Source organism: Carcharodon carcharias, chromosome 1 (assembly GCF_017639515.1).
Source record: "Carcharodon carcharias isolate sCarCar2 chromosome 1, sCarCar2.pri, whole genome shotgun sequence".
In the NCBI taxonomy this organism is placed as follows: Eukaryota; Metazoa; Chordata; class Chondrichthyes; order Lamniformes; family Lamnidae; genus Carcharodon; species Carcharodon carcharias.
In genome coordinates, this window is record NC_054467.1 from 88,138,656 (window position 1) to 88,156,434 (window position 17,779).

The 17,779-nt window shown below is 43.5% G+C and overlaps 1 protein-coding gene across 13 annotated transcripts in view; it reads left to right on the forward strand.

Moving 5' to 3' along the window:
* ank2b (ankyrin 2b, neuronal) overlaps positions 1 to 17,779 on the forward strand; it is an 882,930-nt gene that overhangs the window by 835,533 nt on the left and 29,618 nt on the right. For 12 of the 13 annotated variants that reach the window (XM_041195707.1, XM_041195740.1, XM_041195679.1 and 9 more), the window contains 2 exons: positions 9,812 to 10,103; positions 13,353 to 13,442. In XM_041195707.1, the coding sequence (XP_041051641.1) occupies positions 9,812 to 10,103; positions 13,353 to 13,442 (382 nt within the window). The remainder of the gene's footprint in view (positions 1 to 9,811; positions 10,104 to 13,352; positions 13,443 to 17,779) is intronic. The other variant, XM_041195758.1, reaches the window with a different exon arrangement.

The following is a 17,779-nucleotide window of genomic DNA, read 5'->3' on the forward strand; positions in this document are numbered from 1 at the left end:
GGTGCCATTTTGTGTGTCCTGTATGGCTTTCGAATCTCTAACTGCACTTTCCATTGCCAGTGCAATCTCTAGCACCTTCTTAAAGTCCAAACTTTCGGATAGCAATTGCTTCTGAATTGTGTCCTCATTCACACCACACACTAAACAATTTTTAAGCATATCTTTTAAGGATGTAGAAAACTCAGTGCTTCATTCATTGCTTCAAGCTTGCCACATGGCTCGCAACTATCTCCCCCGGGTCTCTAATTCTTGAATTAAACATGAACCTTTGCATCGTTACTGAGGGCTTTGGTTGGTAATGGCCCTTCATCAGGTCCACTAATCCATCAAAATTTCTCGTGTCTGGGACACTTGGTGCCATCAAGCTTCAAATCAAGCCATAAGTTTTATTCCCACATGTATTTAAGAGGATCGCCCGCCTCTTCTCTTCCCCCGTAATCTCATTTGCTTGGAAAAAGAACATGAAATGCTCAATGTTGTGGGACCAATCGTCCATTGCTGGATCGAAAGGATCAATTCTTCCGAATTGCGGCATGTTGTGAGGGAGTTACTTCGATGATTTGAATGTAACTTATACTTACAATTGCTGTGCAAGTTACAATGCCGATATCATTTCTCTTGATTTTGTCTATTTAACTTGTTTAATCCTCGTCGCCAATATGTTAAATTCTAATAGCCAGTTTGTTGAATCCCATTCGCATGCTTGTTGTAAGGGGTGGCCGAGTTGGTACTAATGATAGAGTTGAGTAGCAAATACTTCATAGGTGGAAATTCTGTGTTTATTTACAAAAGTACTCAGCAGCAACTAAACATGTGCTTACATTTCAAACACGATCCCTGCACTACTGCTGCGACTAATTACTGACTACTAACCACAGAGGTAGCCCGTGCTACTCTGCTATTGGATACTAAGATCATGTGATCTTCCTTCATAACCTTCTTCATAAAGGTATATTACACATCAGGTTATCACAGTTGCACAGAGACTCATGGAGTGAGGGTGAAGGGAAACGGTCTGCTGATCATTGATTGAGGAGCCAGAGAGCTGAGTGATAGACAGTCGTAGTCCCTGGACTATTGCCTAGAGGTCGAGGTGAGAGATTAAAGGCAATCCTGGAGTTCTGTGGACCTCATAGACACGGTGAGAGATTAAAGACAATCCTGGGGCTCTGTGGACCTCATAGTCATGGCGAAAGAAGAAAGGCAGTCCTGGGGCTTTGTGGGCCATGCTACAGGGCTATTCATGGCACACATGCCGTGTTCCCACTCCAGGGAGGGGTAAGGCCTCTGTGCTCAATGGGGGCAAGTTTGATGTGCAGGGCGTGATCATAGTTAGTGGTAATGAGGTGCCTGTCTTGGTACAGAGCTGCTGATGGGATGATAATGGTCAGGGGAGGCAGCTGCAGCCTGTAAATGGGGAAAATATAATAAGAGGTGGGTGCTCTAAACTCTCCTGGGGGGGCAGGGAGGTGTCACCTCTGTATGTGACCATGCACACAGCCTCAAGAAGGGGAGGGCAGGAATTTCCACAACAATGACAATGTGATCTAGGGTTACTGAAGGCTGGGGAGGTCTACCCGCACATTGTGAGGCTCCAGGAAGATCAGAAGGACCCAACACTTACAGGGGGAGGGTCAAAGCTGGTCTCAAAGTAGAAATGCAGCACAACCATCTTGCGACCCCAGAGTTATGACGCAGTTTAAAATCGAAACTGGAAATAAATCTGCAAGGGAGGGGGCTGAGGCAGTGTGGGAGGAGCTCACAGCTGGATTCAGGGGCCCTAAGCTCACACTGCTTAGAGTAACAATGTGGAAATAGAGTCTGAGCTGATAAAATTCAGGAAGAGTTTATTGAGAAGATGCAATTGGAGCCACTGACATTTGGAACGTTTTAACAGGAGACTGCAGGAGTCACTGGGTTTACAATGAAGTGGAGCAATTTGAGCTTTAACAGAGAGGAATGTGAGAGTGGAAAATGCAGCCAACCGTGCCAGGAGTACAGCTGCTGGATATCTGCAAGATGGTCAATGAAAGCCTCTAAGGTGCTTTCTCCAATTGACATGGCCAACGGGTCAAAGGGCATCCAGTCATTCCAAAAGCGCAGGTTAGGCATAATCAGTATACCAGATCAGACATAGCAGGAGTGCATTAGGTAAGGTTGAATATATCCTGGATGGCTCAATCCTCTTCCAACCTCTCTGGGATTAAGATGTCAAGTAACTGCGGTGGCACCTTGCTCACCTAGATCTCTGAGGTAGTGCCTCAGCCAGAACACTGGATCTGAACCATGATCCATCAGGGTGTGTGCCTCTGCGCTGGTGGAGGGTACAGGTGAACGCTGTGATGGGTCTTCTTCAAACGAATCCTCACCATCTTCCTCTGAGGTGGCCTAGGGCTGGGGCTTTTGTTGTCTTTGCTGGTCTATCTGGACCTGCTGCTGCCTGTAAGAGAGAGAAGATAGATTTAGTTTATGAACAGGCTGAATACAACACTGCATGTCACTCAGTGAGAATGTCAGGATGTGATCAACACATGGAGGGCTCATCCATACTGGCTTGCTGGGTGAGGCTGATCTTGCCTTCCCCGCAGGAGCGATCTCTGTTCTCCCCTGCCAACTCAGCTGCATCCTCCTTGAATTTGGAGAGCTCCTGTATGTCGGGCCTCCCTCCTCCAGTTGAGATCTCTCCTTCTTGGTGTGGATAAACTTGTCCTGCATGAAGACAAATAAATGCGATTTGATGAGAAGGGATGGAGCCAAGGTTGGGAAGCATGCATGCCTGCTGTGCGTGCTGAGCCCCACCACCCCATCCCACTCTCAATAAGGGCTGAAGATGCTGGTGAATAGGCTTTCAATGCTGATATTTTGCCCACTAATATTGAGTGAGATCCCTGAGCTGTGTAACGCTTTGAGTGCTTAATGCCATGATGAGTGTGAGAGTTTCAATGAGCTGAAGGTTGATTTACCCTGGCGGTGCAGTGAGATCTTTCATCCTCTTCCTGCACTGGGTGGCATTTCCCTGGCAGTTGGCCGCGGAGCTGCTCTCCTTCGCGACCACCTCTCAGGCCGGTGAGGTGAAATTAGTGGACCTGCTGGATCCATCCCTGGGAAAAAGAGCCTCCCGGTGCTGGTGGGCACCTCCAATTAAAGTCTCCAGGGAGCTGTGGCTAAACCTTGGCGCACTCGCCTTGTTTCGTGGGGTCATCTCCAGAACTGCTGACCACACAGCTGGGCTGCAGAGAGGAATGTGTGTTTTCGGCTGGCGTTTAAATATGGCACCAGATACTTTGACCCCATGAGCTGAGAGTTTGAGTTTCTAATGTTTCCTGGTGTGCGAAGTTGCCTATGCAGGGAGTAAATGAGTTAGCCTACCTGCCCCAGCTAAGCTACATTGACCTCCTGTTCTTCAGGACATAACAAAAAAGCATCAAGTAAAAGATGGTAGAGCGGATTTGCATCATATTTCAGTTATGGCACAATATTGTGAGAACTGGACTCAGAATTTTGACATTTTTACACAAGGCATTCTGGTTAGAGTGGCCGTTCATCTGTTGGGCTTCTCCTGACATTTGTATTTTGCTAATCTGAAGTTTCCAAAGAAACAGCTCAAAATTTTGATTCTACATTATCATCACATGCTTCTCTCTGACTGTCAGGACCACTTAGGAAATAGTTGTTCTGAAGCCAGTAAGGAAAATTTGAGCTCAAAACTATTTCCTTGCCTGCTTGACACAAATTATAAGACTTGTTTTTATTACAAGGGTGGATCACAGACAGTAATGTTAATTAGGAAATTAGGAAACAGTTTAAACCTCAGGACTTTCATGCAAAGCAAGTGCAATTCTAAGCCAAAGTGATCTATCATTTGTAGTTGTAAAAGTCAGGTCTTTCCATCAGTTTCTTTTTGACAGTTCATAAAGTAAAACACAAATTGATGTACAGAGAATCGGTTCTACACAAAAAAAACTTTACAGTTAGCAGAAGTCCGATGATATAAACATATGTTGTACTAGGATATTTAAATATAGGTTTGGAACAAACTGAAAAGCCCAATTTCAACCTTGGGGGTGGGGTGCAGGGGCTGAGGTGTACGCAGACTATGCAACAGGAAGGAGGAGTCCAAGTTGACACCAGTATGCTGCCTCATTTAAATGTCCCAATGCTCACTCCCACCTGAAGCTGGTGAGATAATGTGGAGACCAGAAGTGGGAAGTCAGAGCAAATGGAAGATGGCATCAGAATATCAAGGAAACAAGCACCAGCAATGTAAGTGCAGGGCTGGGGCTGGGGAGTGGGATTCCTGGTGATCATGCTCAGGGAGGAAAGGGAACCTGAGCAGAAGAAGCCTAAGGATTTCATGTGCAACCAGAAGGGGCAATCTTAACCCACCTAGCCCATGAGAAAACTTTAAAAAAGGAAGTTACCTGGGCATCCTCTGACCCTGAAAAGCTTATAAGAACATAAGAAATAGGGGCAGAAGTAGAGCATCTGGCCCCTCGAGCCTGCTGTGCCAGTCAGTAAGATTATGGCTGATCTGATGTGGCCTTAGCTCTACTTTCTTTCCTGCCTGCCCCCATAACCTTTAACTCCTGTGTCAATCAAAAAATTGTCAAACTCAGCCTTGAATATATTCAGTGATCCAGCCTCCACTGCTCATGAAGGGGAGAGTATCCCAAACACTAACAACCCTCTGTTTGAAGAAATTCCTCCACATCTCCAGCTTAAATGGGAGACCCTTTAATTTGAAACTCTGTCTCCAACAGTTCTGGATTCCCCCACAATGGGAAACACCATCTCAGCATCAACCCTGTTAAGCCCCCTCAGAATCTTATCCGTTTCAATAAGATCACCTCTCATTCTTCTGAACTCCGATGTGTATCGACCCAACCTGTTCAAACTTTCCTCGTAAGACAACCCCTTCATCCCAGGAATCAGCTCTCTGAACTGCTTCCAATGCAACTTTGTCCCTCCTTAAGGAGACCAAAACTGTACACTCTGGGTGTGGTCTCACCAATGTCTGTACAGTTGTAGCAAGACTTCCCTTTCTTCAAACAGAGGGTTGTTAGTGTTTGGGATACTCTCCCCTTCGTGAGCAGTGGAGGCTGGATCACTGAATATATTCAAGGCTGAGTTTGACAATTTTTTGATTGACACAGGAGTTAAAGGTTATGGGGGCAGGCAGGAAAGAAAGTAGAGCTAAGGCCACATCAGATCAGCCATAATCTTATACTCCATTCCCCTTTGCTTTAAAGGCCAGCATTCCATTTGCCTCCCTAATTGCTATCTGTACCTGCATGCTAACTTTTTGTGTTTCAGGCTCACTGTCAGCTCTTACTGGTGGCTCTCAGGACTCTCAGATTTCACAGTTCAACTAGAGCCAGGGTTCAAATTACACCATTGGGCACTGCAGTATCCTTTTGGTCTCCAAAATCTCTGGGGCTGCAGGAAGAAAATGGACAGCACCGAGCCAACATTTTAAGCCCACGCTTGCATCTTTCCCAATTGGCAGGCATGGTTGCAATCAGAGCTGTGGACCGCGATTTTCCGGCCCTGTTGTGGCGGGAGCCTCTGCAGAAGGTTCAGTGGCCCAGACAAAAGCCCATTGACTTTTGGCAAGACTGGATGATCCCAGCGATGGGCGGGGCTGGAGAATCCCACCCATAGTCTCAACTGAGCTCAAAAGACAGGACAACTGAGGAGTCAAAATCAAAAACAAAATACTGTGGATTCTGGAAACATGAAATGTAAACAGAAATTGCTGGAAAGAGTCAGCAATCTGGCAAGAGTTAATAGCTGAAATCTTCCATTGACCGCAGCAGCAAAATCTGGATTTAAATCTGTTATGCATAAGGACCCTGCAGAAGTCCTGGCACACATCCATGCGCTGTAATTGCTCAGGAAGTTTAAACTTCTTATGCACTGATTTCCATTGTCCAGGACCCTCCATGAATGTCTCTGAAACTAAGTTCAGTGTCAGAGTCTTGGGCCAGACTGGCAGGACTTACCCGTATACTTACCGAGGAAATATTACGCTAGTTAATACCTGGCCTAACTCTGAGATTAACCAGCATAACTGGACTGAACACCACAATTGGTCATGCAATCACTACTTACTGCTGACCCGACTCTGTCTCCCACCACCACCGCCCAGACTGACCCGACCACTTCCATGACCCGGCTACCTATTCCCCTGATCACTGCCCACTTGACCCAACCAAACCTAACCCACTCATTCACTCACTCAGCCAACCATTCACTCACCCACCTACCCACTTGCACCCACCTACCCACTCGCACCCACCTACCCACTCACACCCACCTACCCACTCTCACCCACCTACCCACTCTGAGTTGGCCGAGTCTTAAAGGACATAGCTGCTTGACTGGGTCTGCAGCAGGTTGTGAGGGAACCAACAAGAGGGAAAAACATACTTGACCTCATTATCATCAACCTGCCTGCCGCTGATGCATCTGCCCATGATAGTGTCAGTAGGAGTGACCACCGCGCAGTCCTTGTGGAGTTGAAGTCCCGCCTTCACATTGAGGATACCCTCCATTATTGTGTCGCACAATCACTGTGTTAAATGGGATAGATTGCAAACAGATCTAGCAACTCAAAACTGGGCATCCATTAGGCAACGTGGGCCATCAACAGCAACAGGATTGTACTCAAACACAATCTGTAACCTCATGGCCCGGTATATCCTCCACTCTACCATTACCATCAAGCCAGGGATTCAACCTTGGTTCAATGAAGAGTGCAGGAGGGTATGCCTGCAGCAGCACCAGACATACCTAAAAATGAGGTGTCAACCTGATGAAGCTATAACGGAGGGCTACTTGCATGCCAAACAGCATAAGCAGCAAGTGATGGACAGCGCTAAGCAATCCCACAGCCAACGGATCAGATCGAAGCTCTGCAGTCCTGCCACATTCAGTCGTGAATGGTGGTGGGCAATTAAACAACTCACTGGAGGAGGAAGCTGCACAAATACCCCCTCAATGATGGGGAAGCCCAGCACATCAGTGCAAAAGATAAAGCTGAAGCATTTGCTAAAAGCTTCAGCCAGAAGTGCCAAGTGGGTGACCCATCTCGGCCTCCTCTGGAGGTCCCCAGCATCACAGACGCCAGTCTTCAGCCAATTCGATTCATTCCACATGTCACCAAGAAACGGCTGAAAGCACTGTCTAGTGCAAAGGCTATGGGGCCTGACAATATTCTGGCAATAGCACTGAAGACTTGTGCTCCAGAATTTGCCATGCTCCCTAGCCAAGCTGTTCCAGTACAGGTACAACCCTGGCATCTACCCGGCAATGTGGAAAATTGCCCAGGTATGTCCTGTACGCAAAAAGCAGGACAAATCCAACCCGGCCAATTACTGCCCCATCAGTCTACTCTCAATCATCAGTAAAGTGATGGAAGGGGTCATCAACACATCTATCAAGCGGCACTTGCTTAGCAATAACCTGCTCACTGACACCCAGTGTAGGATCTGTCAGGGTCACTCAGCTCCTGACCTCATTACAGCCTTGGTTCAAACATGAACAAAAGAGCTGAGCTCCCGAGGTGAGGTGAGAGTAACTGCTCTTGACATCAAGGCAGCTTTTGACAGAGTGTGGCATCAAGGAGCCCTAGCAAAATTGGACTCAATGGGAATCGGGGGAAAAGTCTCCACTGGTTGGAGTCATACCTAGCACAAAGGAAAATGGGTGCGGTTTTCAGAAGTCAGTCATCTCAGCTCTAGGACATCACTGCAGGAGTTCCTCAGGGTAGTGTCCTCGGCCCAACCATCTTCAGATGCTTCATCAATGACTTTCCTTCCATCATAAGGTTAGAAGTGGGGATGTTTATTGATGACTGCACAATGTTCAGCACCATTCGCGACGCCTCAGATACTGAAGTAGTCCATGTCCAAATGCAGCAAGACTGGACAATATCCAGGCTTGGGCTTACAAGTGGCAAATAACTTTCGTGCCATACAAATGCCAGACAATGACCATCTCCAACAAGAGAGAATCTAACCATTGCCCCTTGACGTCCAATGGCATTACCACCACTGAATCCTCCACTAGCAACATTGTGGTGGTTACCATTGACCAGAAACTGAACTGGACTAGCCATATAAATACTGTGGCTACAAGAGCAGGCCACAGGCTAAGAATTCTGCGACGAGTAAATCACTTCCTGACTCCATAAAGCCGGTCCACCAACTCCAAGGCACAAGTCAGGCGTGTGATGGAATACTCCCCACTTGCCTGGATGAGTGCAGCTCCCACCATACTCAAGAAGCTTGACACCATCCAGGACAAAGCAGCCCACTTGATTGGCAACACATCCACAAACATTCACACCCTCCACCACTGATGCACAGTAGCAGCAGTGTATACCATCTACCAGATGCACTGCAGAAATGCACCAAGAATCCTTCAACAGCACCTTCTAAACCCACGAGCACTACCATCTAGAAGGGCAAGAGCAGCAGATAGATGGGACCACCACGTAGAAGTTACCCTCCAAGTCATTCATCATCCTGACCTGGAAATATATTGCTGTTCCTTCACTGTCGCTGGGTCAAAATTCAGGAACTCCCCTCCTAACAGCACTGCAGGTATACCTGCACCACATGGACTGCAGAGGTTCAAGAATGCAGCTCACCACCAACTTCTCAAGGGCAATTAGGGATGGGCAATTAATGCTGGCCCAGCCAGCGAATCCTACATCCTGTGAATGAGTAAAAGAAAAACCTCACGTCCACCTACCCACTCACACCTGCCTACCCACTCACCCACCTCCTCATTCACTTAGCCACTCAATCATCCACTCACTCACCCATTCACTAACCTGCACTCATACAATAGAAGACTGGGGATCTTTGAAAACTTACCTGAATACAGCAGCTAGTGCCATTGAAAAAGGGTGTCTCCACTTCCTCCTTTGACTCTGCTGGACTTGCACTGGCCCATTTCTGCTCCAGCCAGTATCAAAAGTCCTGTCTGGGTAGTCCTGTTAGGGGGCAGAAAACTTCATGGGCAGCGGCAATGCACCCAGTATTGTCACTGACTAGAAGATCTAGACCAATGTTTTTTCCCTCACATGCTGCCTGACCTACTGAGCATTTCCAGCATTTTCCGTTTTTAAGTCAAAATGACTCTCCATTGAAGAGAAAGAAGTAAAGGGGCATGCCAAGCCACTCAGCTGGCAGAGTTGGTGAAAGTCTCCTATTGACATACGTGGTGGCCAGGATCAGTTTGCTTATCTGAGCTCTTTGTTGACTTAAGAGGGGAAATATCACTTTTCATAAATATCAGCTTCAGCAAAAGAATCTTTTCTCATGCGGAAGAATGCAATTGTGATGAATGTCAGGCACGTTAACACTTGGTGTGTCAAAGTGCAAACTATTTATGTTTGGAATGCCAGAATGAGCCCCCTTCAAAGAAACTTTCAGTTGCAGGACTCTAGAATTTTTTCTTAGCAATTGTTACTGGAATTTGATCAGAAGTAACCAGATTATACTGAAAATTGTTGCTTTGAGTGATTTGATTTTGATTGTGCTTTTACTGACAGTCATTTTGGAAATCATCTCAAGTGCACAGTGAAGGTGATTTTGAAAGTTTGAATTGGGTAGAACATTGATACATCAGTAGAATATTAATTTCTGCAGCTTTAAAGTTTTTTCCACTATAGGGTGAGCTTAGTCTGCAGAAATTCAAACTAATGAGGGACAGAAAAGAGCTTCAAAATTAATCTTTAGCTGTAATTAATAATAGTCAAATGTTTGTAATACCTCCATGATATGAAAATTCTTTCGGACAGAGTGAGGAAGCAAGAGACTGCAGCATCTGGTGGGGAACTCATTGATTTTCTTAGAGAAAGATGTGAGGAACTAGAAAAGTCTGATGTCCAGGAGAAAGAGGAATTTGAGCAGCCTGAAGAGATGGTAACGCTGAGGATAGAGGAACAAAGTCCCATTGTACAGGAGCCTGATGAAGTTCAAGTTTGTGAGGAGTTGCAAGCTCCCCAGACAATCGGCCCCACTATAGTGGAAACAACAGAGGAGCAGCCAGAGACCACTAAAAAAGCCTTTGAGGAACAATCGCTAGAAAAGGTAAGATTGTAACTTAATGTACTGAACAATTTTTTTCATATGAAAAGATCATGATGTGAGGAAAAACTATCATTTTTATATTGGCATTTGTTTAATTCAGCTTCTGAAAGACCAGTGTCTATGACTAGGCTTTGTGCACTTAAATGATTAAACCTCATTCCTTTTTCTCAGAGTCATAAATCCATGAAATATGGGGTTTACAAAAATTCAATAAGTACAAACACAGGGAGCCAGCTTTGGGCTTCCAGAATCTGAACTGAACAACGAATAGCATAGAAGTATCTAATAAAGGAGGAATGAATGTGACTTCTCTCAGCAATACCAAAGAGCAGTTTTATTGCTGTTACTGATTGATCTTTCACCCACTGATAGCTACACTTTACTTAATAGTTATTGTTACACTAGCTTTCTGATCTTAACCTCATATGGAGATCTTTCAATGGTCTCCTGGGCAGTCTTCCATCTTCCACCCTCAATAAACTTGAGTTCATCCAAAACACTGCTGCCCGAATCCTAACTCGCACCAAGCTCCTTTCACTCATCATCCCTGTGCTTGCTGACTTACATTGGCTCCCAGCCCCCGAATACCTCCCTATTGGAATTCTTATCCTCATGTCCAAATCTCTCCGTAGACTTACCCATCTCTCTTTCTATAACCTCCTCCAGACCTACACCCCTTCAAAATCACTGTGTTCCTCCAAATCTGGCTTCTTTCCATCCCACTCTGCTTTCACCCCCAGTATTAAGATGGTACCTTCAACTGCCTAAGCCTAAAGTGCTGGAATTCCCATCCTAAACATCTCTTCCTCTCTGTTTTCATGTAAGACCCTCTTTGAAACATATCATCTCCACAAGGCTTTTTGTCACCTCTTTGTCTGCTTCTTTGGTTCAGTCTCAATTTTTTGTCTGATTATGCTTCTGTGAAGCACCTTGGGATGTTTTATTATGATAAGAGCATTTTATAAATGCAAGTTGTTTTTGTTGGTAAGAAACTGTTTCCTTGGGTGGTAATGAGGTTCTGTCAGGATAGACTCAGACATAGGTTACTGTCAGTAACTGTAATTTATTTCAAGGTGCTTTTCTCAACCGTTTTTTCAGCAGACCAGTTTATAATGTAAGAATAGTAACCTTAGTGAGGTCATGTTATTACGATACATTTATGGACAATAAATATTTAATAAGAAATCTGAACACCTTGTTTTAACCATTAGAACCACGCCACAAGATTTCCCTTTTTTTAAAAATGAAGCAAAACCCAGTATGTAAAAGAATTAAACAAAACAACTATCATTAACTTAGCAATATGGTTTATAACTAAATATGTTATGCACTCAGATTTACTTTTTACTTCCCCCATGAATTCTCTTATAAGACACATCAATCTTAAAATCATTTACTTCTGTAGGGACCATCCATAAGTATGACAAAGTCCTCTGGAGAGTTTTTCACAGCTCTAGCTGTTCTCAGAGATAAAACTTTCATTTTAGAGTGTTACGAGTCTGTGGAATTATCTTCCCCCAGAGAGCAGTGGAAGAGAAGTCATTAAATATTTTTAGGTTAGGTTAGATAGATTCTTGATTGACAAATGAGTCAAGCAGTAAAGGGGATAGGCAGGAAAATAGAATTGAGGCCATATTCCTTTGTTTTGGTTATTTTTCCAATATTTCCAAGATAATCTGCCGATTACCTTCTTTGGCAATAAGTCAATGTGACGTCTTCTACTGTAGAGTTTCCCACTGGCTTCAAACTAGGCAATCTTCCAGCTTCTGTCCCTCACAAATTCAAACTGAGATTAGGACTCATCTGCCATCCACATAGTCAATGATGAAGTTAGGGTTCTACTCTAATTACAGTGCAGGTCTAACTAACTGTCATTTATTTTGGAGGATCTCTCAATGAGCTGCAAACCACACGAGGTCCAAACTGCAACAAAAACTTCTCCCAACAAACACCTAGATAAATTGAAACCATAGAGCTTTCCTAAGATGCACCCATCTCCATGACAATGTCGCCTGCTGTGGGCTATCCTCAAACTAACCGTTAGGCTAATTGTATCTCATTTACAATTTCTTCTTTTTGAACTGATGAAGTAATTGCCCTTTATAACCTTTCAGGGTTCCCTGAATGCTTTTAAACTAATTTAGCTCTAACTCCCAAAACAAGAACACCTCCCTGGACTGCACTTCTTTGCAAGCAGTGTAGACATCACATCCCCAGTTCCCCAGCTAAGTAAGCCCATCTGTTTTATGACCTTACCTTTTTAACTGTTAACCTCCTAAAACAACATGGCTCCAACATTTTAAATTGGAGGCTTTAATTGTATTTATCCCATTTTCTACAGTTAAACTTTAATTCCTAAAACTAAAAATTATATATTAAAACAAATGAACAAGATATTTGCAACAACATCCACTTTTTTTAGGAGAACAATGCTTGTATGCTGTTGCAACAGAAAATTGTTCCTGCTGTAAAATGGTTTTCATTTAAAACAGGCTGTCTCTTTACTATCTAGAAACCTAAACATGCCTGTTTAATCCGAATTTAATCCCCATTAGAAGTTATTGAAAAGTGGTGGCTTATTGGTGCAATAGATTTGCATAGCAATATTAGTTGCCACTGATTCTTATTTTAGCTGCGGCATTGTGAAAGAAACATGTGACATAGTCTACCTTCTCACATAGATGAAAGGAACCTCAGTGAGAATGTCGTCCCCAGTCCACTCTTGTACACCTCAGACTGGTCTGTTTAGAATAGTACAGGTGGAAGCTTTGGAGCTGGTCACTTGTAGTAGACACTTGCTGTGAAAGAGATCTGGAAGGAAAAGAAACATTTAAAAGTATAAAATGTTATCTGTAGAGACATGAAACCTTCACACAGTAAAGCAGTTTTCAGCGTTTTTTTTAAGAAAAATGTTCATGTTTTATTCCATAAGCACTATTAACAATTTTAACCTTATAATACTCTTAAGAAAGAACTTGCATTTGTATAAAGCCTTTCCTATCCTCAGAGCATGCTACAGCGTCAATAATGTGATGTGATACGTGTCAGATGAGGGAAAGTAAATATACTACAACCAGAAATCCAACATTTTCATTGTGAACTCGTAGATTACATGAAATAATTCCTTATGAAAAGCTGGTAGGTTAAAGCAAAAGGGCAGCTTGAAAAGAATAAACTTTTCTAGTGAATAATAGTGTGGGGCTTCAGTCTGCCAGCTTTGCAACCTGTCTCCTTGACTGCCTTCACCAGGAGATAGCAGAAGAGCTGGGGGCCCTTGAAAGCAGTTCTGATGAGGAGACAGTAACTACCAGGGTCATCCGCCGACGGGTGATCATTCAGGTACCCAACACTGGAATGCTGGTCTTTGATCAAGTATAGAATGTGCTAGTTTTCAATTTAGATCAAACTTTTTTTGTGCATGGAATTAGCAATATCAATTTTTCTGCACTGATGCATGCTAAGATTTGTGGCATGGTGTGAATAATTGTGGTTCTTAGCATTTTGATGGAATTTTCACATAAAGTAGTTTACCTAAGGAAGAGAACTCCTTGCGTGTGATTTCTTTTCACTATTGTTTGAACAGTGTGTCTTTTAAGCGTTCACTGCAGTTGATCATTTTTATTTTAATTTGAAATTTGCTGTGTTTGTGATTTCATAAAATACATCTTTTCTTGGATTTATGATTGACTGATCCCAGTTAGTCTCACAAACATAACCCATCAGGAGAAGGCAAGAACAATGGATTGTCAGGTAGTGGCATCAAGTCTGAATATGTATCAACAGCTTTACAGGAGTTGTTGTACTATATATATAAAAAAGCTCTCAAAAATCTCTCTACTTTGTTTGCATTGAATAGTAACGGTCCATATTTATATAACATGTCACCTTATCTTTCATTGGCATGCTGGAGGAGGATGAAAGGAGATGAGAGGGCTGGGTGATGTTGGAGGATCCTTCTGCACCCACTAGTTTTATTCATTAACTGAACCAATTTTCAGAACTTGTACATCCTCTAACTGCCTTTCCTGATGGGTGCGACCTTTTATTTTTGATAACTAAATCAATTCATGACCTAGAATTTGTCGGAGGCATTTTGCAAGCCGTGTTAGTTAGATTTCTTCCTGCACCTTTCAGCTCAAAGCTTTTTTTTGCCCTATAAGTTGCTGGAAGTGCAAGATGTTAATAATGCAGCAATGGCAATTTCTTCAACCCTGGTGAACAGTGGGACAAACAGTGTATCCTTAGCCACTGAGGTTAAAGAATTGAGAAATAAACAGACGGAAGACTGAGAAAGAGTTTTAATTAGAGTGGGTGAAGTAAATGTCAAATCAGGCATAAGAAGAGAAATAAAAAGAGGGGGGAAAGGTTGGAATTAAGAAACAGAGAAAAAGAGATAGAAAGGATATAGTCTGTTTTTTAAAACTATGACATTTTTTTAAATCTCCAAAAAAACTCAACCTGAAGGAATTAAACTCCACAGTTGGTGGGGATTTGCAATTCATGACATATTTGTTCCTTACCACAAGTTGCTGGCTGATTTGCACATTAATAAGGATGTGCATTGTTCACATGTCATGATTTTTTCAGCAAATTCTCAACCAACATAAATAGAAGCAAAATTGGACACTGGGTCTGTGACTTTGCTATGAGTTCCACTCCGCATTGGGAGCACTTGGCCACAGGGTCATCACTCTTATGGATTTGCTAGCAAAAATAACATCAACCCATTCAGATAATTTCATTCAAATATATTTTCCTCTGCTACTTTCACCACGAAGTGTAGATAAAGTGCAGAGCACTATTTCACATTCACATCTAAGTTTTGCTCAAAAGAATGACAAAGGAAAATGTATTCCATCATTCTTTATTTTGTCACTTTTTAAGCTATTACTATTCCTTGTGCCATTGAATATTTGTTGTTCCTGTGACTTCCAGCATTTCAAACTTTTTGTTTGTGGATGGGGAAGTAAAAACATCAGTAAACAAGAATATCCCTTGTACATCCAATCTCACACCCACTCAAAAATCAGGGCAACCTATTTCACCTTCACTCGCCACTGTCTCTATTTTACCCTACCAGCATTGCGACTCTTGTCCATGTCTTCATCACCTTGAGGCTTGATTTTACCGTTGCTTTTTTAATAGTCTCTCCAGCTCCTCCTTACACAAACCCAAACTTGTCCAAAACTCCACTCCTTACATTACGTCACACACTAAGTTCCAAGCACATCTCGGCTGATTCTTCTAGCCAACCTCCATTGGTTCAGCACCCAGTGCACTGGCATAAAGTCCTCACCCTCATCTGCAAATCCCTACAGTTTTGCCTCATCCTATTTATAACTTATTTCCAGCCCTAGAGTCAAGCCCATAGCCCACACTCGCTACAATTATGGTCTACTGTGTTTTGTCTTTGCCACCATAATGATGGAGCCTTCACATTCTTTAACTCAAGAATTCTCTTACTGACCCCCTCCACTTTTCTCCATCTCTCTCCACTTTTTAAAATTTTCCTCAAGACCTTGCTCTTCTCTATGCTCTTGGCCGCCTCTCCAAATTGTGCTCTAACATCCCATCCAGTCCCACAAAGCAGCTTGGAATTTTCTACTACATTGATATTGGTTGTTAGCAAATAAATTACAGGTGCACTAATGGCTGCATTTGTAACTCTTTCGAGTACAAACCCGTTTCCATCTGTTTCAGATGAAGTTACATTGTTTCATAGTTTGCCATTGTGAGATTTGAACTCTTGATCTTGGGGTTACAAACCCAGTACCATAACCACTTGGCTATTTAGGCCAAGTTTTGGCTGCATTTGTAGGGGATTGAACTCCTAACAGGTAAGTACAAGCCTGAAAACGAGCCCTCAGTGATATTTAAGCCTATCTACCATGCTCAAGGTGTACATTCCCAACTCTTGGTAGGTTGCAAAATGGTGCATCTGCAGTAATATATTGGATACAGGAATTTATAAATTGCACCCAAAACAATCATCTGGCCTTTTGTTGGGTGTGTTAAAGTGGCATTGATAATTGTGTTATAATGAAAAGAAGGACAAGTTGTAGAATGTATTTTGCAAAATTGCAGAAAATCCCATTTAATAAAAATAGATGTTAGCTTACGCAGTTACCAATAGACCAATGGAATTAGTTAAAGCCATATAGAATCACTGTATGCAATCCACAAAACACCAGTAGAAAGCTCAGAATTCCACGGAATAAAAATTAATTTGACTTATTTTAAACCAGTGGCCCTGATGACAACTTTGATATATAAATACGAATTAGGAGCCAGGAGTAGGCCATTCGGTCCCTCAAGCCTGCTCCACCAGCCAATAAGTTCATGGCTGATCTAACTGTGGCCTCAACCCCACATTCCCACCTACCCCCAATACCATATGACTCCCTTATTAGTCAAGAATCTATCTATCCCTAGCTTAAAAATATTCAATGACCCTGCCTCCTCTACTCTCTGGGGAAGGGAGTTCCACAGATTCACAACCCTCTGAAAGAAAAATAATTCTCCTCATCTCCACCTTAAATGGGAGACTCCTTATTCTTAAACTATGTCCCCTAGTTTTGGCATCTTCCACAAAGGGAAACACCCTTTCAGCATCCACTCTGTCAAGCCCCCTCAGGATTTTATATGTTTCAGTTAGATCACCTCTCATTCTTTTAAACTAAAAAAGGCCCAACCTTTCCTCATAAGCTCACCCCCTCATCTCAGAAATCAGTGAAGTGAATGTTCCCTGAGTTGCTTTTAATGCAGTTAGGCCCTTTCTTAAATAAGGAGCCCAAAACTGTACACAGTACTCTAGATGTGGTCTCTCCAATGTCGTATACAACGATAGCAAAATATCACTCCCTACTTTTATATTCCATTCCCGTTGCAATAAACAACAACATTCCATTTGCCTTCCTAATAGCTTGTTGTACCTGCATTTTAACTTTTTGTGCATCATATACCAGGACACCCAGAGCCCTCTATACCTCAGAGTTCTGCAATCTCCCTCCATTTGAATAATATGCTACCCATCATTATCAATGGTGGTGCCTGGTGCCCAATTCTTCGGAAATGGCAGTAGTAAAGATCTAAAAATTGGAGAAAGAAATGCATGGGCCATAACTTTCGAGCCGTAGCGATCACCATTGGATTGCCACTCAGCTCCTTTTGATTAATCTTAGTGCACATTTCTCACCCAGACTTCTGACCCGGGCCTGCTTAAAGGTGTGCAGCATAGACTGGTTCTTGAGTTCTTCCAGTGCAGGGCAGCAGCATCGGGGGAAATGAAGCCATTCCCCCTCTTTACAGTACTAGCTGCCATAAATCAGGTAAGTTTAAAGGTCCCAGCCACTTTGAGAAACCAGGAAGATGGTAAGTGTGTAAGATAAATTGGTTCGCGTGGTCAGTTGAGGATGGAGAGTCGGGTGGTCAGGGGGAGGGGACCCGGGTGGTCGGGGTGGGCAGCTAAGGCAGTTGGGTGGGTAGCTGGAAAATAGTGGGGTCGGGGGGCAGTTGGGGGGTGGGGGGGTAGTCGGGGTGTCAGGAGGGTGGTCTGGTGGATAGTCAGTGTGGTGAGGGGTTAGTTGGGGGTTGGGAGGATAGTCGGGGTGTCGGAAGGATAGTTGAGGTGTTGGAGGGGTAGTCAGGGGGTTGGGAGGATAGTTGGGGTTTGGAGA